The sequence below is a fragment of the Spodoptera frugiperda genome, chromosome 3, assembly GCF_023101765.2.
Source record: "Spodoptera frugiperda isolate SF20-4 chromosome 3, AGI-APGP_CSIRO_Sfru_2.0, whole genome shotgun sequence".
NCBI classification, from domain to species: domain Eukaryota; kingdom Metazoa; phylum Arthropoda; class Insecta; order Lepidoptera; family Noctuidae; genus Spodoptera; species Spodoptera frugiperda.
This window is the reverse complement of record NC_064214.1, coordinates 3,992,514-4,018,600: the sequence shown is the minus strand read 5'-3', so window position 1 is coordinate 4,018,600 and position 26,087 is coordinate 3,992,514. Positions and strand designations below refer to the sequence as shown.

At 35.8% G+C, this 26,087-nt stretch overlaps 1 protein-coding gene and 2 non-coding genes across 5 annotated transcripts in view; 2 read left to right on the top strand and 1 right to left on the bottom strand.

Annotated features, from left to right (window-relative positions):
• The window catches only part of LOC118273947 (furin-like protease 2), a 168,598-nt gene that overhangs the window by 15,415 nt on the left and 127,096 nt on the right, over positions 1-26,087 (bottom strand). For all 3 annotated transcript variants that reach the window (XM_050707784.1, XM_035591224.2, XM_050707785.1), the window contains 3 exons: positions 10,451-10,555; positions 1,725-1,901; positions 861-995 (listed from right to left, as the gene is read on the bottom strand). In XM_050707784.1, coding sequence (XP_050563741.1) covers positions 861-995; positions 1,725-1,901; positions 10,451-10,555 — 417 coding nt within the window. The remainder of the gene's footprint in view (positions 1-860; positions 996-1,724; positions 1,902-10,450; positions 10,556-26,087) is intronic.
• Trnag-gcc (transfer RNA glycine (anticodon GCC)) lies at positions 20,007-20,077 on the top strand. The gene has a single exon. It is a non-coding gene; the product is annotated as a tRNA-Gly (tRNA).
• Trnag-gcc (transfer RNA glycine (anticodon GCC)) lies at positions 24,110-24,180 on the top strand. Its single transcript has one exon. It is a non-coding gene; the product is annotated as a tRNA-Gly (tRNA).

Here is a 26,087-nt window from a genome sequence, read left to right as displayed (position 1 = left end):
TGTTTAGAGATAGAGCTGTTCTAAAATAGTGTAGCTATTGAACTCCGGGATATAATATCGACATTTTCGTGTGGCGTCGAAACTATATTCAAAATTGTATTCGTGTGTGCTTTTAATTGGTCATTTAAATGACGTGAGGTCGGTTAAGCCTAACAAATACCTAAGCTTCTAATAAAGGTTGGATATTAAATTGATATAGCCAGAATTCAAACGTGTCCAAACGTTCAATTTGCGACGTTTTAATAAGTGAAAAGCCAGCAACATAAATTTTTCGTGATTGTGGCACGAGGAATATACCAAAAACTAATATCTGGTGGGTAGTTTATTGGCCTACACTGACTAAAAGGATAATCGGAAACCAGTGCTAGTGGCTAGATTAAAAAGTGGCCATTTTTCTCTGTTTCCAGTGCAAAATTTCTATGCGTAGCCTTTTAGGGGCAGCGTGGCCTTGCTAAATCCATTTATTGGAAGGTTTCGTTAAAAGCTCTCTTCAGCGGCTATTCACAAATACCAGGAAATATATTTTATCTAAAATAAAAACAGAACTGCAGAGATTGCGATATAAAATCGAAATACTTTTGCAGGAAATCAATTGAGTATTTTCGAAGTACACCTTTTTATTTTTATAGTAATCCGTACATTCTAAAACTCTAATTCTGGTAAGACTTTTGAAATAGTCAATATATCCACATTTTTACTTAAAGTGGTGGGTGATATTATATTCCTGAAATTACATGTGGCATATAATAACACACTCGTCGTAAATGAAAGCATCCGAAAATCGAAAATCTTTTTTTCTTTACGCCTTGTAATCGAAGTCCTTTAAATATTAATACTAGTTAGTGCAACATAATACTTACATAGTTCTGTGCCAAATCCGGATGGTTGGTCTGTATGCCGTCATCCAAAATGGAGACGACGACTCCCTTCCCTGTGTAGCCCTTCTGCCAAGCGGGGGCCACGTTCATATCCAGACCATCCTTGGCACCGCCGTTCTAAATAAAACAAAATCAATTAAAATCTTTGTTGTTTACAAAATTTTTGTTATGAAAATAAAATGCTTTAAGATGTATAAGTTGTATGGATTTTTTAATGGAAAAAAAAATGATTCGTGAAAGTCAAGAATTGGATCATTACAAAATTATAAAATACGGAAAAATATCTTTTCTTGATTTTTTATCAACAAGACTGTGGTCGGCAGTTTAACTAGTTTAGCAAAATATGGTTGTTTTAAAAGAAAGGACCACGAGTTTTTTCATAGGACCCATAGTCAGATTTTTATTGTTCTAAGTCTAGGTAACGGTAATTATCCTTGTAGCGAAGTAAGTAGTATCTATGTCTGTAATAAATATTCTTATGACAATAGATAACAAAAACGGTCATAATGTAACATTGAAATAAGATCTTACCGTATTATTTACAGTCGTTTTGTTTTCCTTATCTACTAGGACAAACAAACTCATATTTAACAGAACATAAACAAATAAAAGAAAGATATTCGTTAAGTAAGACGATCATACTCACGTAAATTAAATTGCTGGTAAAACAGTTAAAAGAAAAGTATAAATAAAAAATAATAATACGGAAAACTATATAAACAAAACTGACACGAATTCCTCCGAGTTTTCAACATACAAAATCATTGAAATACCATCCATAATTCAGTAAAATTAAGGTGTAAAATTGAAAGAGATTAAAACAAGCAAATTTTTCTTGACACCTACCAAGTACCATTGTTCCTTGAAGAGGGGGTCAGGAAAGAATGGTGAAGAGGTGAGCGCCCGATAGTTGGTGCGATGGGGTTGCAACCGGCGAGACAGTTGCGAGAACGATGCGCGATCGTACGGGGAATAGTCCCTCTTTATACGCCGCTTTTCCCTTTGCTGTTCGAACCATCTAACCTGGGGGCAAAATAAAAATGTTAAATTAAATAAATATTCCACAAACAACATTTTATAAATTCGATAAAAAAATATGCCTATTACCATATAAATTAAATAAATATTCCACAAACAAAATTTTATAAATTCGATAAAAAAACCACAACCGGGATTTTTTTTCATTTCACAATGATGATAAAATAATCAAATTAAATAATACAATTTATTTATATTAGGTACGTGTATGGGATATTTAATTTAGAAAGTTAATCGAGTCGTAAAACTAATGTATGCAGATTTAATCTTTATGCATTTAAATTAAATTTCTAAAGAAAAATGTTTATTAAACTCACAAAATTAAACACTTTACTGCATACAACTAAAGAACTAGAATGCATTGACAGAGAAATGAATAAAACATTACGAGGTTTTTTCATTCAACATTCGTTGTTTACAACCAGAAAATTCTAAGAAGGGAAGAATCAAAACACAAGTTAACTTGAATTTTTCCAGTTTTTTTCAAAGAAGCAGGAGCTAAAAACATTGTAGAGAAAGTTTGTAAAAACATTATTTATATAATGTGTTTATAAACTTCTTTAGTAACAGAATAACGCGTAGAAAAGAAACTAAAAGACTGCCTTTCACGGTTCTTAGACCGTGTTAGATTAGATACAAAACATTTAGCGAGCCATAAGACGTAATTACAACGCTTTAAGCCTGGACGCCGGCCAAGCAAAAAGATTTCTACAAACACATATTCTGATCTGGCTTCAAGACTTTTATTACGAATTAATTATGAAAAACGTTAAATGCTTGCCAACGAATCTTAACTCTTTTTTTTTCTTGCCAGATTGCACTTTGCGTAAAGGAAGCTGAATGTGTTCATTTGTATGCAATTAATACTAGGGAATGCGATCCAAATCTCGTGAAATCTCGTCCGTTTTTAGTTAGATTAGGATTTTATACATTAATTTGTTTGTCGACAAAGAATTATAGGCATATATAAATTACTTTTCAACTGAATGTAAATAGAATAAATTCTCATTCGCATCAATGGTTCTTCTTCTTCAAAATACAAATGAATTAGGAAAATAAGTCTCACTGTATTCTTGGGAAACTATCATCCCTAAATGGTATTTATTTTGGCTAGACACGAATAAGACGAAAATATACAACAATACTGGGTAAGTAAATGTGAACTATTATTAGATTTGATCATTAGTAATGATAGGAACTTGTGATATCAAATATCTTACGATAATATTATAACAGAACTACAGTGAAAGATATTATTACAACCATCATTTGTTATTTATGAAGAAATGTCCGTTTATTATTCTAGATTCTAGAGAAATTATTATTTTAGATCATAAGAAAACACTATGGGATTGAAGTGAAAAATCTAAGGCTAAAACACTAACGTCAAACAAGATAGAGACTATCCAAATCTAACATTTAGAAGGTGCAATTTCACAGTTGTTGGAACGCAACAGACAGGGGAGGGTGGGGCAGCTTGCACCAGCGCTGTGTATTAGCATGAGAAAGCCGGAACGCCGGGGTCCGGGCTCCGGGCACGGGTTTCATTGCTTTTTCACAAGTCCCGAGGTCGAGACGAAATGACACAATTCGTCTGACATGAAACTTAACAGCAAAAAAGTCGAACAAAATGCACCTTTTTAAAAATATTCCCCGCAGTTGTAAATTGTGTTGTCTTAGCTGCAGTACTGTAATTTCATTAGCAACAGTGGTGAGAGCAAACGTTGGAGGAGCGGCCATAAGCCACGTAATAGTTGAGGGCAAATGGAATTACTTACACAACGCAAAAATTCAAATTCCGAGTACGTTTTGTTTAATTTTGTTGTTTCTTAAAATGCAGCTCGAAATTTTTGTTATTTTACTTATGGACGCTTCTGACGCTGGAGTAATTTATTAAAAATGTTTCTAAAATTTTTCATTATTTTAGAAGGAAATAAAAAAAAGAACCGCCTTCCTTAAAACCTACAACATAATTTTGTTAAAAACAGAAACATAAGATTAAATTAAATATGTATACAATAATTTTAACATTTACATCCTTATTTAAATCCTTGTTTATTATTCCAAGTAAAATACGACGGTAAAACGCTTGCACACAATTGAAATGGTTCAAAAAGCGTTACGTGGTTTGTGGCCGGCGCCGGGGGAAGCGTGGGGCGGAATGTCACATGTATTTTATTGGCGTGGTCGCCGCAGCATATGAACGACTCAGGAGCAAACGTCCACTGTTTGTCACAGCACCGCAAGCTCGAGTAATTTAATAAAAAATCCCCACTCTACTCTTTTTATAATGCACGATTATGGAACTGGAACAACGAGATAACGCTTTGTGGTCTTAACTGTACAGTTTTACGAGTGTGTAAAAATTAAATGCGCTATTTGGATGACAAAGTATTTGCGACAAAGAAAACAGGCACTTGTTTATAATCTTACCCCTGCCGGCTGCCCTCCGCAGAGCTAGTGTGGGACAAGCTCTAAATCGAATAAGAAAACTTTGTATTTTTCTTCTTTTCACATTGAGTAAAGTTTTTATCTTCATATCAACACGTTACAGTAATACGGGATAGGTCTACATAGGCATGGAAAGTTCCAGTCGTGAGGTAAACAATATTTTTATTCGGCTGACGTTGATAAAAATCAGTTTTTGCTTCATCCAAACATTCGTGCCTCGCATATTGTTTTTTTGCGCGTACATTCAGCTGAACAAACAGCAGATGTCGCGCAAACCAAACATAGTTATCCTTCGACTTGGGACTGGGCAAAAAGGCGACACGAGAGCCGAACATACCGAATGAGGTTTAATAAAGCTCCTTTGTAGTAACACACCGTAACGTAATAGGGTCCTAAACTAATAGACCAAAGGGGTCTGTTACGGGCGCCGCAAGTCTTCGGCGCGGATGGGTTTAAACAGATTTACGCGTAAAAAGAAACGCACTTCATCTGCGCGGTTGACCCTTGTCTTTTGTTGCGCGACCCAATTTGCGCTCCGGTGAACGTATTTGTTTTGAGTATAATTAAAATTCTTTCTTGTAGTTCATTCTTCATTATGATGTAGACAGGCTTTATAAAAGGCTTTTTTGTTCTATAATGTAAGCGAAACACCGGTGCGGCGTGTATGCCCAGAGGACTCGTAATTCGGGAACGGTTATTGTTTAACTCATTATTAACTTGAAATATTAACATTGAATATTTTATTATTTAACGAACGACGGGCGTTTTATCTCAATTATTGGCCATGTTTATAAACAAAATAGCGGGGAGAAAAGTTTTCTAAGCAAAATGCGTCCCTGCAATAAATGTGGTGCGGTTTACATCCGCGTCACGGCGACAAATCTTATTCAAATCTCTGTCATCTACATCTAAACGCGGCTACCCTCATAAATAAACGTCTGAGAAGAGAAAAAGCCTTGGAAAGATATCGCCTCGTCCAAACAAGCACGTAACACAATAATTAACTTGGGAACAAAAAAAAGTTAACGTCACGCCGTTAAGAATTTTTAAAGCATTGATATGGGAGTTTGTGTAGGTAGGTAATGTATGTTGGTGTTGGTCTCATCAACATGAGAAAGGCCGGTCGGAGGGGCCGGCACGCCCCGGAATTTTATTAGTCCACAGTCCACTCCGCCCAAGTCGACCCAAACTCCGCTTGTTACGGCCACAAAGACACAAAACCGTCATGGTACGTTGCCGAAGGAAACTTTAGTTCACAATAAATCTGACCAGTGATACAAATAGCCCGGGCTAATATTTGCCCCATGTAAATGGCACAGCTGGTCACGTATTCGGCACATGCCGAGTTAATATTGAAGTAAATGCTTTGTTGCTTTGTCCAGACTTTTTGGGTCTATTGATTTGTGGACACAAAATACAAATACCTACCAATATAAGGTAAAACAAAAATATTGCTTTACGAGCAAGGAAAGGGGCGTTTACGACGGAAAATTGTTTTTCGATATCAAACGATTTTAACAAAATTTGATGGGCATCAAAAATGAAATGGACATACAATAACAATACGTATAAAATGGAAATATAACGGCCCAAAATCAATTCGTATTCAATGTTGAGTTAAGAAATGTTGACAGGTACGATAAGATTGTATATTTTGCTTCTATTAAAATAAGCCTCTTTGTCTACGCGTATATAAAGAACAAAACAAAGCCATTCTTGTCTCGCACGGAACATAACAAGCTCACATTTTTGCTGATTAGCTGAAAATAAATAAAACATAAAAAAGCAAATGAACATAACATCGTTTAGGGCGAAATTCGTTCTGCACGCGTATTACCTAAAATGGAAATGACATGTGGGTACAATTTCAACAGATTCACGGGCAAAACATACAGAAGCTTATAACAATATAAGCCATCCGACGGAATGATGTTATTTCCCCCCAGAAAAAAGGTTAAAAGGCCCATTCCCGAAGAGAAATCTCGTTATTATTGCAACTCGTTCAACGGAAGCTAAATATGATACTGGAAATGATGTCCCACGTGTGTTTGTGTAACGTTTATGTTAATACTTTATATTCTCATCAAATAGCGCGCAGCACTCTTTACACCTCACATTTGCTTTGAAAGCGTCAGAGCTTTAGTTTAAAAACGGTAAGTGCTCGCGATACATGAATACGAATAGTAGCGATTTGACTACTTATTAAGATTGCAGATGGCTGGTTCTGCTACGCTAGTTGTAGTATACAAAATTCTGAAATATATGTTACGAAAATATTACAAATTGTCTCGGAAATAAATAAAAGTTCATTAGCATAAGATGGGTTGTTATTTAATACACACATCTTGTGAAAACAAGATATTTATATTTTACGTCAAGCAATGAAGAGTAGGACGACAGTAATATACACTAATTTCAACGTTGTACCGTATTGACAGTTTCGAAACGAAAAAGTCAATTCTAAGAACAACATAAAAGATCCCAAGTCTGTAAATAACTAACAGCCATTGGAAGGAACGCAATTATCTAGAAACGTAATATGTACTTTAAAAGCAATGGCATAAGGATCAAAATGTAAAGTTGTGTATAATCAATAATTTCGTAAGCCGAATAATACAAAAGCGTATTGAAAGAAAATCGTAACCTCCCCTTAAAAACTTGGAATAAAAATTGCTACAATGTCTTTAAGGAGGCGTTACATGCGCGCCGCGCTACCAACAAGGGATTGCATTAAAGACCCTTAAGGGCATATAACCCCAGTTACGGTGTAAAGTCGCAACGATCTGTAAAATAACTAACAGCCCCGCAATTATCTAGAAACGTAATATGTACTTTAAAAGCAATGGCATAAGGATCAAAATGTAAAGTTGTGTATAATCAATAAGAAAAAAGTCGTAGAGCCGAATAATACAAAAGCGTATGAAAGAAAATCGTAACCTCCCCTTAAAAACTTGGAATAAAAATTGCTACAATGTCTTTACTTTTGCAGGAGGCGTTCTGCGCGCTACCAACAAGGGATTGCATTAGTATTCTTACTTCGTACCCTTAAGGATAACCCCAGTTACGGTGTAAAGTCGCAGCGTACGATATGTAAAAATTTCACATATGTAGACGTACATACATATGTGTGGGAGAAAAAAGTACGTGTCTATCGCTCCAATGGAGGTTTTCACTCTTTACAAAAGTTCAACGGCCTTTGTTCTGAATTATTTCACGGATAGTCCGTCTATATTTAACAAAAGACGGTGCAAAACAAGAAGAGCCCATAAAAAGGCCGAAATGTATTGATTCCCTTCCTAGTACGTGGCCAGTACTAACAGAGTTCGCCGCCTTGTTTCAACTCTAATAATATCGTATCCCCCTCTAATACCATCTTTATAAAAAGAAAATAGACTTCTTTTTGTTTCGCTTTATTGGGTAGTGTTATGAGGAAAAGTAACTTTCCGGTCGGAAGGTCATCTTTTCCTATCAATGTAAGGTTCAGTGCACACATCTTGGTCATATTTATAAAAGTCATTTTTGCCACCCCGCGACGAACACAAACATGTGTATCTTTCGTATTACCTAATATGACGTTATTCATGAGTGAATAGACTAAATTCATGTATTATACAAGGAGCATGAAAATCATTTTCCCAATTGCTTCTTTATTAAGAGGAAGACAATGGTATTTTATAATGTGTAAAAGCGGTATTTACGCATCGAATAACAACTGTAAAATTTAATCAAAATAAATAACACAATACTAGAACTAGGACATGTTTCTAACCAGTATAATATTTTCTTTAGAACAGCAGACTAATTTCGTACAACTGAAAAATGCTCAGTTGCAGAGCGAACTTGAAGCGGAAAGGCGCCACATGCTCAAGGATATTTCGTTGAAGACATTCTTGAATACAGCTTGAATATTCTCGGTGCACTGACAGCGACGTACTTACAGAAGTATAGTAGTAATAAATGTCAGAGTGCTTGGATGACGTCGAGAGGAACATTTTAAGAATCCCGCAATGATATCTCGGTGGTGTCCCATTCGCGTTCGCCCCATGTCTCTTGAAGAAAAACACAAAAATTCGTCGGATCGTGTCGCCTAAGACTAATGTAGATGGCTGATATTTCGCCCCCTTGCTTTGTCACGCACTACGGGACTACATCAAAGAAAAAAAGCCTATAATCCGAATGGGACTAAGTAATAAGTTTTTGATGCGTTATCTCTACAAGTTTATCACACTTAGGATTTTGTTGGTCGATACAGTTGCTTTTGCAAACTTCCGTAGAGTAAATATGAAAGTTACAAATAGAGATATCAGTGGTAAACTGACGTTTATTGAAGATGTATATGGATGCATTTCATAACATAAAACGCAAGAAAAAGTACTAATGCAGACTCTTAGAATTCTGATGGAAATAGGTAAACACCAATAATGGGAAATATTTTGTTAAAAAGGCGAAACCTTTTCAAAACTTTGAATTCTAATAAAATAGCTCAAGCAAAAACCAAACTTCCTATTAAAGAACATAACAGAACGATCACCAAAACGTGAGGAATAAGTACCAACATTTATTTCTACTCTCGGAATTAATTAGTAAAATGAGACTAAAAGAAAATACGAAACGTAATTTGGTCCTTCTTTTACACAAAGGTTGTTTTGATTAATATTAAAAGGTATCAAGCGTGAATAAAGAGATTGTAGATAGATAGGCTGCTTCCGCGTAATGAGTAATTTTACGTTCATAATAAAACAAAATGTCGCGATTTACTTCAAAACGGGTACGGGTGAATAAAAAAGGATTTGTAAAACATTACATGGCGATACAACCAAACCTAAAACCCTTGTTGTATTCGTGTATAAAAATAAGAGAAAAACATTTGTCTTCCACAAAGCAAATCATAAAAACATTACGACCTACTCTATGTACTGTACTTTGATATTTTGTTTGAAATTTTGAGATATTGTTGCTAATCCTTTTATTAATGTTTAATTTTTCCGGGTATCGAAGCGAAAACATCGTGCATGCGACAGTCCGACCATCAAAGCTGTAATTTTAAAACATACCCATAAAAGGAAAGGAATGTTTGGTGATCCGTGAACATTGGGTTATTGGGACAAGACAAAGTTAAGGGAATGCACGAGGCGCGTGTCAAATGGCACAGAGATTAACTGAGGGCACGGATTAGCTGAAGGGTTCGGTTTCGGACCTCCGATTATGCACGACCTCCCACAACACGCTTGGCTGTCCTTCTAAAATTTTGGTTTTACACGAAACAACATCAATGCTACGGAATTTCTTTACTTCCTACACGTACTGATAAAAAAATTGTCTGAAGATGCAGATTAGTAGTAATCTCTTTAAATGGCCGATATATAAAAATCTTTAGTAATACTAATACATTGAAACCACAAACAAATCTACAGAATACAGCTACCAAAAGTGTCAAACCATCCAGTCGTATAGCAGCAAAAAAACATGTTACGTCTTTCATTAAAAATGTTTTTATTTCATTTCCTCTGTTTTTATGTGTGGCAACGTTAACGTGTTACACAAGGAGCTGTACAGATTCAAATTTTCCACATTTCTCCCCAACCACATTACCCTCGTACGTGACAAACGAATTAAATAAGTAACTCATTCCGTATAATTCCACAAATTCGGGGAACAATGTCGCGAGTCTGTCACCGAGATTGCTCAATAAAGAAAAATCCGGATTAACACGTAAAAGGAAATGAATACTTAACACTCGGCGTGAACGGGGCTTTAATTGAAGCATTTTAGAGTAGGAAGATTTTCGTTCGAGAATATTCTATTCGGCGGGAAGAATTATGAGGTCGATGCATTCAGTAATGTGCATTTTAGATGACTATTCAATTCAGTGTTCCATAAATAGCTAAACCCACTGATTGGTACGGGTAGCAAAGTGATGAACCTCATTAGTGAAAATGTTCTATTTCGAATAGACTCAAAAGCGTGCTTTGTATGCATAATGTACATGTCGTCATTAAGGATTATTGAAGTATTAATATTTTAATTAGAGTGCCTATTAAGGGTTGCTGTAAAATATACATGGTACAATTTCGGGCACTTACTTGTGGTTCGTCATTTAATTTTTTATGGTGTTCGTGACTCGGCTCCGTGGATCGTTTGCGGACTTCATGATGTGACAGCAAGTAGTAGTTCTTCAGCGAACCAATCTGTAACAAGGAAACAACATTGTATGAGAATTATAGACCTTACAAAATACTATAAGTACTATAGTCAAGACGACCACATCTAAATATATTTTAGAAAAATATGTTCCATAATATTTCGGATAATGTATTCCATTTCCGCGAGCCCTTCAGTATTTAAATGGCTATTTTCCACACGGCATCAAGTGTAGCCCGCCCTAAACGACACTTATGCCGAGGCTATTCGTATTTCCTAACGGAGTAGTCGCAACTATCCGGGCCTTATCGGCGACTTTATTTTCTTCACAACAATCAGAGGCCGTTGAAAATGTTCTCGATTACGTACTATAAAAACATTAGCTATAGTAATTTATTCGTATTGCTTTCCGTATGGAATTAGTACGTTGGCGCGAACTATTTTTTTAGTATATATTTGGGTGGGCTCTAATAAATCGAGAACACGCGATCTGTTCCACCGTGCCCTCGCTCGAGTGTTAAATTATAGAAATTATGGCTGTGATAGCCATTGTTGCGAGTTTTTATTTAGGCCATTTTATTTTTGATACAAAATATATCAGAAAATGTTATTTGAATGATACAATAAGTAGTGGTTCTGGTTTATACGTGTTATTATTTAAATTTTATGTTGCCGAACTAAAAACGTCTGATTTTTTATGGGTTCGTTTTGCTTGTGATGTGAACACACGACATGTGAACAAAAATATTGCCCATTTTTACGACCTTAAGGTACCTAAAGCCTATATTCAAATTAGTAGGTACCCAACATCACTACCAAATTAGTATAACCAACATATACCAAACCAAAGTAAATAAGTAACACATGTTAAACTAAAAGCCACTCAATCTATCTAAGAAGACGAAATACGTATTCTACATATTATTCAAATTCAAGTAGAATCCATCTTTAAGTAGGTTGTAGGTAGTACTTGGCCGAAATAGAAGATTAAATTATTTGCCAGCTCACGTGGTGATGGTTTATGTGGTTTCGGGAAGGTGGCGTGTCTTCTCCCCCTATTTACTAATACCCAGTCTTATTTAACGTTACCTTTAAGAGCTTTACCGAGATTCGTCTTTGTATTTCCGTCTTTATAATTACTATCTGAAGATTGTTTGTTGTTGTTTTGTTATTCAAACTTGTAGTTTTTTGAAGATGTTTTTGTGTTTATGAGACTATTTGTCGGCTTTTTGGGTTGAGATTCAGTTTCAATACTATCAAGTATCATCTTTTTTACGTAAACCCAAAATCACGTAGCAAGTAGACAGTGTACTTGAAAAGATTTTAGTTAGTTCTTCATATGATTTATAAGATTACTTTAGCTGCACAGACCCACTAGGTAAAACTTAAGTACCACCATTGGATAATCCTCCTTAACACACTAATAATAAAAACAAAAGTCGCACTTCAGACATAACATAACAATAATTACTCATGACACATTTGTATGTCCGGCCTTACCGCACTCGCGGGCTTACCGTTTATTACGGCATTAAACTGCTTACATTATATGCCACGGGATTTTTAATCCTACCACCATTAACCATAAGTGCCATTTACAGTACCATACTTAATGGGAATGGCCGTTACACTATACAATTTGTTATAATATAGTACCTACAAAAATCCCGCCCAATCTGCAAAGCTTATAGATCGACTACGATTATGTCATGATGGAGTTTGAAATTTATAATTCAGTACCATGAAAAATAAAGAGGTTTTTTAAATAAGTACGTTATTGTTTCTTAAACATCGATACAGTTAAAAATATATTCATTATTGCACATTTCATCGTCATTCTGCAGCCAAATGATGTGACAGATGTTCAAAAGAAACTTAGTAAAAATTACTAAGTGTTTTATGAATACACATTATTTATTAAACACTCAATAGCATAATGAATGAATAGATAAACATACGAGAATAAAGAATGCTAACACTATCATTCAAACCAACTTTATTTTACACCCTTCATTTGCAATCGTAAACCTAACAGAATCCAAAACACAAATAAATGAGTGGCTGCGGCAATATGACCTCAACTTACTCAACACTTTTAGACGACTTTGCGTGCGAAAATAGAGGAATGTTACGGTTTATTATCGCATAACTACTACTATAAAGTACTTAACCATTTAAACGCGTGCCATGTATTACACTTTTTTATTTCGCTTATGAACTTACAAGGATTTCCCCGTAATGTACAGGCACTTACAGCAATAATTACCTACCAGCTAGTATTTTTTATAATGTACTGCGAAACGAATATGTAAGTGATTTTTCAACGTAATAGGCTTTACGGCTTAAACACCCTTAAATAACGTAAGCATTATGAAAATACAAAATAAGGAAAAGTAACCGATCTCTTCACAAATATGGCTTATTTACACATCAAAGTCTTACTCGCTTACAATTTACTTTTACGTTAAAATCAAATAAAATACAATGAAACGAAACAAATATTTCCGATATCGAGAATTTAATATCATAAGATGAGGGAACACCTATGCAAAATTAGTTCTATCTTTTGCAAGAGAAAAATTCTCCGAAATGTATTTCCACCGCCCGACTGAACCGACAAGGAAAACGTGTGGAAAATAAACGGTATTGATGATACGAAATATGAGGGCATAAATTCTTATTGAACTGAATATACCGGCAGGATTCCCGTATCTCTTGCGAATGCGCGAAACACGGCACCGGTTACCTTTTCACATTCCACTGCGTTTTTACTAGGAACCCTGATGACGGCAGTTGTAGAAATGGAGTAGTGGAGTGTGAAACGTGTCCAGTTTTTACTGTTTTATGGGTACTGAGTAACAGCCAGGATAGTGTCCGCCCACCAAGTGTTACGAGTAACAGGGTACGAGGCATTCTTTTTAATATATCCACAGCAATGAAAACAATCGTGGCATTTATATGAACATTATTTACTCTACGATATCTATAGGAACTCTAAAGTTGTCTTCGATCTTTTAAAGTAATTACGGGACTTTGAACTGACCCATCAAGTCAATCAAACAACTAGTAGGTACATGAAACTCCAATTCCATCATTTGCTTGAGCTAAAACTTAAACATGAATTTGGAACTATTACCTAACTAGGTCGTGGAGACACGATTTGATTTAGTACTACATTTGTAGACCTATGAGTTCTATATCAACAGGGTGGGACGATTGCTACCAACCCGCATGGAATTCAAACATTAACAACTCATCATCATTATGTCGCTACCTTAATCCAAATAACTTAAGGCCAGCACAATATGTCTTCTTCTTTATTTGTACTCTTTAATCAAACGTCTTCTTCCTATCAGAAACCCCATCTATATCATATCACTCCTCACGGAAGTTGAAGGTTACTTCTACATTACTTCTTCTTAAAACAAATTCTTCTTCTTAGCAAGTTCCAATATATCCTAAGAAGGACATAGTTACTTTTCAGACGTTAAAGAAACTAAGAATACAAAGGAAATCAAGTGTAAATGTAAAAATCTATACTGAACAAAAGCAGTATATTGTTCTATTAATATAAATCGTCCGTTTCTAGTCCACAATGGGCGGAAAATATCTAAATGCTTCAGCTGCTTACAATTCCGCGCCAGTCGATACGGGTCATGTAATGGCGCCGGGTGCTACGATCTAGCAAAGTGTCACTGCTTGCACACTGCTGCAATTTTTCAACCCCACACTCTGTTTAGAATATAGTATTATAGTACCGCATTTCCGTATTCCTTTATTTATGGAGTACAACTTAACATGTGGTCGTTGTAAGTTACAGATGGGAGGTGTTAAATACTTCTTGCTGAAGTAATGACGATTGTTTGCCAAATCCAACCATCGAACTTGAAATGTTACAATATTCGAAACCGTTATATTCAAAGTAAAAAGGCAATTTTGAAACGTCAAAGTTGAATTGTCCGGCAGTCTGTCTATCAGTGAAGAGAGGTGCTCGTTCCAAAGTGTAGTTTCGAATGGAGAATAGCAAAAATAATCTCCATCGTTACTCTTTAAAAAAAATGTTTTACCATCTCATTGAATATAACTTTTATACAACCTGCCTTATGTCTGCACATGTTCAAGACCATTATTCATATCTTAAGTAAAGTGACACAATACGACGTCACATCATCTCAAGAAACGAAGTTGTAACGATCACGTCCACTTATAGATTGCTCTGGAGACAAAATTTTATGTCAACCACACCAAGATAACAAGATTTTACGATTCATATTCAAACGTTTATTACTGTAAGGGAGATCCTAGCGATATTTAATATGGAACGTTACAACCATTGTTGATATACTTTATGTACTAATAAACTTTATGCTGGAATTGTTAGCCAACTTAAACCAATATAATGTGAGCAGTAAAACTACGTACGATGGCTTCATGAATAAATTCGTAATGCAAACAAAAAGTTTCCATCAACATTGTCATTTGCGATAAACATCGAGATAGAATCATTTTATGATAGAAAATAACGTAACAAACACATAAACTTCATGGTTTACCTCGCTGTTAAAATACAGCCAGAATTTAGATGCAATGAAAATAAAAATGCAAAAATATGCTCCAAGCTCAAACTGCTGGAAACTCGCAATCGAATGCTTGCGTCCATCGTAAAATATTGAATACGATTAAGTCTCCAACGAGTAGAGTTTATCCAATCGTATTAAAACCTCCTAAATATAACAGAGTTTTTCGTCTAGTTTACGTGGAAAATTCAAGATCATATATTCGTGCCGGCTCCACGCTCGGCCTAGCCGCAGTCAAGTCTATTTTTCACATCGCCCACAATTTATGTGGCTCGTTTCAATCCCCGCAGCGAATGTATGATGCAAAATTAACTTATTATGTGCTTAAAGCTGCTGTTGCGTTGTCATCCGTTCTGTGCTTAAGCGCTACTAAAGTTTGATTACAGTTAAGCCTTGCACAAAGAGATTGTTCGCCGAATATGCAAGATGGAAAACAGCCAGAAACTACTTGCGGTGCATTTATGCGACCTGTTTTTGCAAAAATATGTTTTATCAAGAGAATGGGTTTGTGGAGTTATGTGGTCACGATATACATTTTGTGCCGCGTCCAGCTATTAACCTGGAAATTGTGTGCAGTTTGCAAAAAGCTACTTAATTTATAACGCATTAAGTAACTAAAATTCCATGTGGTTGCAGTTTAGGAAGACTCACAATATATATTTAATAATTTTCGTTAATAAATACTAAACCTCTCGTAGTGAATGTTCGATCTGTTTAATTTCTGTGACATCTGGTGTCCCTCGGCTCTAAAAGAGGTTAAAAGCTAATTAAAATCGTGGAGACCTTATAAATGTGATCGATAAACTGGAACCATATTTGAAGTGGCCGTTTCTCTGTTGAAGTGCCCACTCGTTTCAACTTGTAATCAAAATTAGAAATTAATATCGTCAGTATTGAGCTGAAATATTGGACCTTTGAACTTCGAGGCATTGGCTGAACGGCCAGTGTATTATTTATCGTAAATCATTCGATAACAAATGGACTGTTCTACGTTGGAGTAACTTAGAGCAGGAGTAGGAACGTGGTGGTTTTTAGTCAGTAAGAGTCTAACACTCCCTCTTGCCTCACCCAAGGTGGAACGAAGGGAGCCACTGGATTACTTTCCCCCTTTAAAAAAAGACCTTCTCTCTCTCAATATTGTGATATTTTCAATTATTTGATGATGATATTGTTTAAAAGTTGTCCGTTATATGGATGGAGGATTGTAACCGTTTTGGAGAACGACATATCTTCATATCATGTGATACTTTCTTTAGAGATCTTTATATGAACAAAATATCTAACAGCCACAATCACTAGTACCTTCTGTTCGATGAGACAATGGTAATTCGAGCCTCCATTTAATATTGGAATCGTAAATATGTCGAAGGAATGAAGTGTAGATAGTTGGCGACTTCGACGCCAGCCATCAGTCACAAGTCAGAGGGCGGCACTCTTCTTAAAACTTTTAATTAATTGTCTAAGTTCGAGACTCAAGTAGAGGGGCATTCCCATTACATTCCAAGAATTTCAAGTCACTGAACATAACTAAAATTGTTCGCTAGCAAAACAACGCGATGGAACTTTATAAAGCTTTGATGTTTGATTTAAAGAAATTATAATTCAATTAAAATGGAATATTTGATTTCGTTTCAAACAATTCTCAGATTGAAATATTTTAGGCAATAATTTTTATTACTACCCTGAGCATTTCATGAAACGGCCGAGTTGACTTTACTCTTATAATTTAACTAAGTAAGTATATTACGCAAGACAAACACGACATTCTTGTAAGTCACACGCATAGAAACAATTTTAATTTAAACTTCTAGCCAAGTTTCCCTTCCCCTTTCATGAAAATATCCGCCACCATTCTTAGAAATTATTTCCATTAAGAAAAAGTACACCATAATTTAAATAAATGGATGCACAGCCCCCTTAAATGGTGGCATCGCTGTCTGGGGACAGATAATAACTGCGATAGAAAAACATTGACATTCCGCAAGATTAAACAGTCATTTTGGGGCTGGAAGACAGATATTCTCTGAAGACGGTGATACTCGATGTACATAGTAGTGGGTATATTAGAGGATACCTCACAGGGAACACATTTACCCTTCTTAACGTCTAATCCCGCACACGTCGTAGTTAAGGGACAACCAGCGGAAATTATTACTCGTTCGCGTTACAAATTATCCCTCCCTATGTGGACTGTAGGGTAACTCGGTTACACGAACTCGCGACCGTTAATTTACAGCGAGCCCAACAAATTAATATCTCTGATTTGGACCCTTGTCAGCGGGGGCCAACGACGAAGACCCTACCCGTGTTCGGGGTCTGCCACAAGGTGCGAGAGCTATGCGTCATGCTATTACTGGAACAAAGGTCGCGGTGAGAGCAGAGCTTAACTTATAACAAATAGCCATGTTTCTATTGAAAGTAAAGTTCTGAGAATTTTCATTACTTAGTAAGTTCTTTTTCTGACAACCGGTGATTACGAACTTCTGAACAATTAACTAAGATCCTGTATTCCATTCTGCATCAAATCAAAACATACGAAATAAACACTCCACCCATAGTAATAAAAAGATAAGAAATCTATCAAAAAAATCTTTGTCTAAACAAGTACTCGCTTATCTTCTGCAAATTTGTATTATTTAATCTATACAATATTATTAAAGATATCAAATCTTTGAGTGTCGGATTTATAACATTTAATTTATCAATACCAAATCTGCCACTCAATTAGTATTATCGTATCGCTTTGGATATAATCGCATGGGAATCGATCGGAGAACCATGCTACGGCATAAAATTACCGACTCAACCGGAGTGATACCACGTCTTCACAGAAAGCTGGCGTGATATAACGCTTGATTGTTTCATCGACCACACTAGTTACTAGTCTGATGTTGCCACAATTAGGCGTTAGATGATGATCCCATAAAAAAACTGATAGCAGATAGCTGCTATCGGTTTTTTATGGGATAGGAGATCTGACCCGGAATCCGCTGTCGCCTATACCGAAAACCCCATTCATTCGGCGCGTCGCATTCGTAAAGTACGAGTGACGACATATTAATCTCTGCTGGGATGCTGTGCTCTAGGTTTAATATTTAGCCGGTGCCGTGCGGCATGCATGCTTCCTACAAGACAAATACCAACGAATTGCAAGTTATTGCTTGCTATTACACTGGAATCGTTCAATGGGGTATGAATGGACATGTAGAGCGCACACCATGACTTTGTTAGTATGAGAACTTTATAATTAAAAGATACGAGGTGTTAAGCCAGTTGATGTAAGTATCATAACAGTTAAAAAAAAAAATATATATAATATAATTAAGGACTTATAGCTTCACTATATGTTTGTATGCAGATGCACTCTCTGTCATATAAGTTTATCGGACACTTAACACTTGGAGGTGGTGAAACAGGTGCTACGTATCTCATGTCATAATTATGTTACATGTAAACCTATGTATTTGTACATTCTGAAAATTAAAAGTCACTCAAAAACCACCTCACACACACGTATAACCGTAATCAAAAACATAGTTGCATTTTAACCAGCTATTCCAGTAAAAAATACAATAAGAAAATTCGTAAAACCATAAAACAATCTACTAATAGCCGGGAACTGTCCCAGGTGGTACACCGTATAATATTACTAGGTCGTTCTAATATATAAAAATTAATGTCTAGAACAAGAACTTATGCTATTTCTCACCAGCAATAGGTACTTTGCCTGGATGAGTTTTATAGTTTCTAAGACTTAATACCAGTATCGATATAACTTTACAGCAGGTGATAATAATTAATATTATAGTAGGCACTTCAATATTTTATACATGATACCTATATAAAAAGCGATAAGCATATTCTCATACATAAGGACCTGCTTTCTCCAAATTCTTTTTTTTGTGGGAGAAAAATCATCCAATGACTGCCCCCGCCTTGGGCTAGGCGAGAGGGAGTGTCAGACTCTTACTGACTAAAAACCACCCTATTCCTACTCCTGCTTTTTGTGCCGGTAACCAGGTGTCAACACTGAGTATTAACAAAAATACATATCAACATTTACACACAATCGACATTTACATTGAGTAAGAAACTCAACACTTTAAGATACAAACTGAAAATACTGCAAGAATATTACAGAAAAAAGAAAAGAAATCAGCTCAAACTTTTATCAACAACACAATGACATGTCCTACATGCGAAGTTCAGGCTAGTCCGATTCATACTCAGCTGTAAATATTTGAAAGGAATCTTCGTACACTAGGAAGTAGGAAGCGAGATCACTATGCATGTTTTCTTATAGTTTGAATGTATATAGCCAGTGCTATATATGGAACTAACGAACTGTGTGACGTCATAACTGCGACGAAACAGCTGGAACGTAATATGGTGTATAAAGAATATGTTATTCGAATATTTCTTAAAGTCACGTTGAAGCATTGAACGATCTATAAATAAAATTGGACTATCAAATACTAATAGATTTTTGGATATTTTAAAATTGCTAAAATATGAGAGGGGGGAAGAAGGGTAGGGAGGCCTTTGCTCTGCAGTGGGGGATCATGGTTGAAATCTAATCTAATCTAAAATGTGCGATTTAAAAAATAAATAAAATATTTACGTTTATTTTTTAATTGATAAAGCAAAGCCGATGAATGATAAAATATCAAAACATTTGTATGGTAGCTACTAGCTATAATTGGTACGCGCAATAGTAATATCAGATAAATCAATAAAAATATTACGGAACGATTACGCGTACAAATACCTGATGTTAGTCAGTAATATTTGCATACTGAAATCAAAGCAATTACAATATGCAAATAGACGTTAACCAGTTTGTAGATAGGTACAATTTTTATTTTTTTACTAAAATCTAGACTTTAGTAAATAGGTAGTGTAATTCGCAAATTTAGTGTGAGCATCGGTGGTTCAGTGGTAGAATGCTCGCCTGCCACGCGGGCGGCCCGGGTTCGATTCCCGGCCGATGCAATCTCTTTTTGTACATTTTTTCTCAATTACTTATCATCCTACACATTATTGCATGATAAAATCTGGGTTTTTTTTCTTTCACATTTGAATATTATAAGTATTTTTATGTTATTTTACAAAAGTTTTAAATCAACAAAATTATGAACCTATATTGAGCATACAACACGAACATGTAAATTCCTGCTAAATTCGGAACGTTTTCAAATAAAGTCATACAAGCAAAGACGATAAAACCGAAACTGTATTCGGTTGGAAATCGCAAATAGTACAAAATACACAACAAATTGAAGCACGTACATACTCGAGTCGGAAAGATAGTGACTACATAACTAGTGAAATGTATTCGCCGATTTCAACTGAATTTGTGGCTTTTCGAGATAGATTAGAACTTGCATTTGGAACTAATATTGAAATCAGTTTCTTACTTTAGAAAATGATACTATTGAACAGCAAAAAGATTGGACTATAGAACTAAAAAACATCTTAGAATTTCAAGTCGTATCGACGAGTATCTATTAAAGTTCATCTCATATTAATTCAACCTCCTAATAGTTTACTATGTTCAATGGGATCCATAGAAAAATTACACAATAAACAGCAAAAGAAATGTCCCGTATCATACACGAACATTGTCATGAAACGAATATGCTTTTACCAGTTTTACCTACATCCACAGCCACTTCAGAAAACATTCCCACAACTCCATAAGAAATGGCATTATCATCCGTATTTGTATTCCGAGTGCGCATTCACTTACTGGCTCAGGTGAGTGACGCAACGGGCGCGAGCGTGTAAAATAAAGAGCATGTAGCAACTCCATATGTATGCAATTCGCACGTTTGCATCGGTGTGACTGCAATACTTGTATGATCGTAACACTTGATGTAGACAGTGAGGTAACAAGTGATATCCATGCTATGATTAGATATCGTTTGAACGAAGTTAAAGTTAATTAGCTAGTACTGAGAGAGGTCTCAATTGGTCCTGAGAAAGGGCATATGATCATGTTGTCATCAGGAATGTTAGGTATGATCATATATGTAGCTATTCTATTTACCATTGGATTTCAAAGATTTACTAGCCTAAAGTATAAAACAGTTTTGCCAGAAACTTAATCTTCTGCTGATAACTAAATATTATTTATTAATTAGTATATTATTGCAATGAAGCTTGATACATTTTGGTAGCCGGTTGATACAAACACAACCATATAACCATTCGATATACCGCAAATTGGTTTTCACATTGAATAAATATGTCAGGCAGGTCTGAACAAATATTTAATCAATTGTTACAAATTCGACAACTGATTAGATGTCCAATTATCGCTGTAATATTATCAGCTGTCAAATTACTATCTGCAATGTAACCCATGTCATGTCAAGGGTTGGACTAATTAATGTGAGAACTAATTTCCGAAACTATCATGCATGTATGTATATCTCAGGGAGATGTGAATTGAATTGTTTGTAATAAAACAGCAATTTATCATAAAGAGGAAGGGTGAAGTTAAATTGTACAAACAAATTACTGCTGGAACGTTTTCAAATTACTCAATCAACGCCATAAGACACCCAAACATAACCACAATACGACGCAATCCAATAAAAATTGAATTTTGTTCGTAGAACCATGGTACTCGCTCTCGTTCCGATGAATACATTACCAGTTACGAGTTACGCCTGTATGACGCATCGCCCGATATCGGAAACCGCGCCGCGTATCCGACAACGTTTTATTTCCGATATCTGAACTCGTTCAATGCTCACTTCGATATGATAGACGTGGTACCTAACATTTTTTCATTCGAACCCGTCTCACTAACAAACTACTTCAAAAACTACACCATAATAAACTGTCAGAAAACTTTCGAATATGCTACACATTTTCCATTTCAAAATCAAGTAGCTTTTTCTGCATGGTGCATTTATAGAAGATCCTTAAATTTCATCTTCTAAAAGGATCTGTCTTTTCTATTACGCCACTTTATGCACATGATTTATCTCCTTGAAAATTGCTTACATTTTTCAACAAGAATTTTACTACAAGGCAAGGACGTCAACTACATATCACATAGAATTTAGATCGTTCATAAACTACAGAATATCTTTATGTGAGAAATAAATATAGACGGTACTATAAGCAGTACTAGAATTTCTTACTGTTCGGAAAAGAACTATCACCAAGTATTAGTTCAGAAAATGGAAGGTGCGATAAAATATTGGACACAACATATTTTACCGATATCACATAATACATATGTATTAGCTATCAAACATTAACATTTTAAATCTAAGCAAATACGACAAAATAAATATGAAGAGGAAAAACGTTTGAAAAACGAGATCATCAGAAGGATGATACAAGAAATAACGCAAGTAATAATGCGGGTATCACAATATTGGTATAGGATAGAAGTAAAGCAAGGTGGCTGATCCCGAGATGCGTGGCAAAAGCCAGCTGTCAATAAATAAAACATATATCTGGAATCCAACGTTTATTCCGTTCAGCAGTGTTGGCGACACGAATGGTATTGACAAGCGATTCTTTAATATAAACATTGCCTGTTACCAACGACGAATTTATATTGAAAATATTGTGTATTAACATTATTTTCAGATATTGGTTTGGTGTATTAAAATTTATTTTAACCAATGCAGTACTTTTGAATCCATTTATCCGTTAAGAACTTGGATGACATAATTAAAAAGAACTGCAGTGATTCAACTAGTGAAGAGGCTGCAATCCAATTTGCAAGAATACTAATTAACAAAAAGGAAAATTAAAAAATTAAATCGCCATTCAAAATAACGATGCACTTAAAGTCGAGGAGCCGACGGCTGCCATTTGAACAGATGATTGGGCCAATCAAGCAACGGCGGGAGGTGACAAAAATAGGTCGTTTGGCTTCAGCCCGTATGAATGCACTAAGGCCTAGGCTGCACAACGTCATTTACTTTATAGTAGCAAAGAGGCCGAGAGTGAGTCGAATTCAAAGGCAACCCTCGCGAGAAGAGCTCTCCGCATTAGCCGACGTTGCGATGAATAACAGCTGAAGCCATGAGGAATAAAAACGGTGAAAAGACTAGCGACTTTTGTTACTGGATCCCCTACTTTTACTTGTTTTAATCACTTTTAATTATGTTTGAAAAGAGATAAAATATATTTTAGAATAAAATTTTTGGTGAAATGTGAATCAAAAAAAGAACAAGAGTTAAGAATAAAAAATTATGGATTTAAGAAAGGAAATTTATAGAGGTATCCGGGGCTGGATACCCAAAAATCCACTTTCTACTCCAAAAACCAGGTGGGACATGCAGCTGGGAAAATTCGTGATATTGTAAAATCGGTCCGAGCCGCGCGTAACGAAATCCGATAGTATTGGCTACAAACAGAAATAAAAGAGCACGCTCCTCTCGTTTTATACGTAAAATCGTTAAAGCCGATTTTTTGTCCGACAGTAACGTTGCTACCCAAGTTTTTTTGCAAAACTCGAGAGCTGAAGGTGAAATGTTACTCTATTTCGTAACTACATGCGTGGCACATTTAAATATTCGGAATATTCGAAATAAGCTGTCAATTTTACTTATCCCAAGCTATTGACAGTTTCCAGAAAAATTGCCCTTAATTTAAACTTCATTGCTGTCATTGTAAGGTCATGTCGCAGAAAAAAGTTGATGAAAATATCAGCGCCGCGCACCGGAGTGAAGTGCTGAGTATGAAAATGATTACTGACTCATGAATTCTAAAATTAAAGGGCCGGGTGCCACTACATAAAAGTGAGGTCCTCAAAGAATAATGAATTCAATATAATCGTAAATCCTAGGCGTTCCGTATTCATACAATCTGTGGACCCTCGTAAATACGTTGATTTGCATAATTACCTATTTATTCACAGCTAAACACACATTCCGGTGTGCGAGCAAAACCTGTTTTATTATTCAAAAGTAGCGTAAAATTATAACATCTATTTTTAATCTTTCACATTTAATAAATTCAATGTTGTTTGTAAATTCAGAACGTCTCTCATCAGCATCGGTGGTTCAGTGGTAGAATGCTCGCCTGCCACGCGGGCGGCCCGGGTTCGATTCCCGGCCGATGCATTCCTTTTTTTTTTATTTCGTACCACTTTTATTCTAAAATAATTATAATTTTAAATACTTTATGACGTATTTTTCAAAGAATTTTCCTTCATTTTATCCTTTTATTTTTGTTGAGTAAAATATGAACAAAGTTACTGGTGTAGACGAAAAGTATACGAAGTAAGATAGAACCGGTGGAATTCTTTCAAGATGTGGATCGTCTTCACTTCCTCTTCTAATCCGCTAATCCTCACCTGGCGCGACATTAACAGGGCTGCCACTGAATTCACGCGGAAATATAAAAATTATTTTACACTCACATATCTTCTAAATTCTGAGGTTAAAAACTCAAGATACTTTCATGTTCTTTCCAACCTAAAACTTTGTGTAAATATTTTTTGCACTAGTTTTTGTGTCAGTACCTGAAGAATATATTTATTATTCCAATGGGTAGCCACGGGAATTTCTCGCATGCACGCTCTCTGATCTCATTGCTTAACCGCAGCCACGGGGGACCAGGGGACGCAAAGTGCATTCCACACCGCTCGCCCTTTATATTTCACTACAATTTCGATTGTCCGTCGACAAAGCAAAATGTAGGTATACGTACCTGAACACAACGTACATTGTACACGCATACCTACTCACTAAAATGTGGTTAGATAAAGGAGAATTAAAATTTTACGCGTCAACAATATTACCCTGAACTATAATTTGTATCCGGAGTTGCGGACTACCTAGCGGGTTTACCGGGGCTCCGGCTCGAAAAGCAGGAGTAGGAACGGGGTGTTTTTAGTCAGTAAGAGTCTGACACTCCTCTCGCCTCGCCCAAGGCGGAAGAAGACATTGGATGATTTCCCCCCTCAAAAAAAGAGCTACAATTTGTGTAGAAACATTTTTCTTTAATATTTCCAACGGTCTGATTTAAATCACAAACTTAATTCTTAGTTCCTGTTCCCGCTAGTGAACATAGATTAATTTAAAGTCCAATTCCTGCAGAAAATTATGAGCGTACTGCGGTACCATTAATCATGTAGGTAGTCTGTGAATGTGGTATTCTTTTTTCGTTTATTGTGTCATGGTCAAAAGATTTTCTCGACGGCGTTCCCCGCTGTGTGATCGCTGCAAAACCGCAGCGGCATGGAGCAACGCAGAACGTAAAGTGCATTTTGCGCCGCATGCTCTTTATTTTCTATTAGCCGTAAACGAAAGGCGGTGAATGCTACATTGATAGCTGAATGGCGCAATCACCGCTGGCTGTATGAATTCTGGTTTGTGTTAAAGACATATGCTTTCATTGATTTGGTTTTGGTTTACTGGTGATATGATTTTATTTAGACTGGAATATAACAAATTGCCATATTTTTTATTCTCTTTAAAAAAGTTTCATCGGCAACCCTAAGGACTATTGGAACAGTGAGACTTTAGGGCTTTGCCCAGATAATCTGCAGGCTTAATGTTGGAGGGCATTAGCGAACATTCTGGTGCGGGCCGCGACAATATCGCCACAAATTGCACGCCAGCACAGTGCTGTGTGCACTACTCGTGTTAATGGCGTGCCACTTTTGTTAATACGCTTTTTAGAGCCGCCTTTTAAGTTTCGGTCGGTTTACCACAAAAACTACCTAAATGAACTCCATCCTGCTGTATGATGATATTTTAAACACGAAATGCTTAATTCTCAAAAATATGCTTCGTTTTTAAACTACACAAAAAAATTAAGAGGATACCTACAATTATACTAGAAGCTGAATTGAATCAGTCAAATAACATTATCTCGTGAGATAATTTCTATTTCTAACGGTAACACAAGTTATTTCAGTGAGGATAATTATTTTCATCGAGTAAATTAATTTAAGCTCGGAATTTACCACTCATTTTGTTATTTACCGGTGGAAAACAAAAAGGGATGTTTGTATGACAAATAT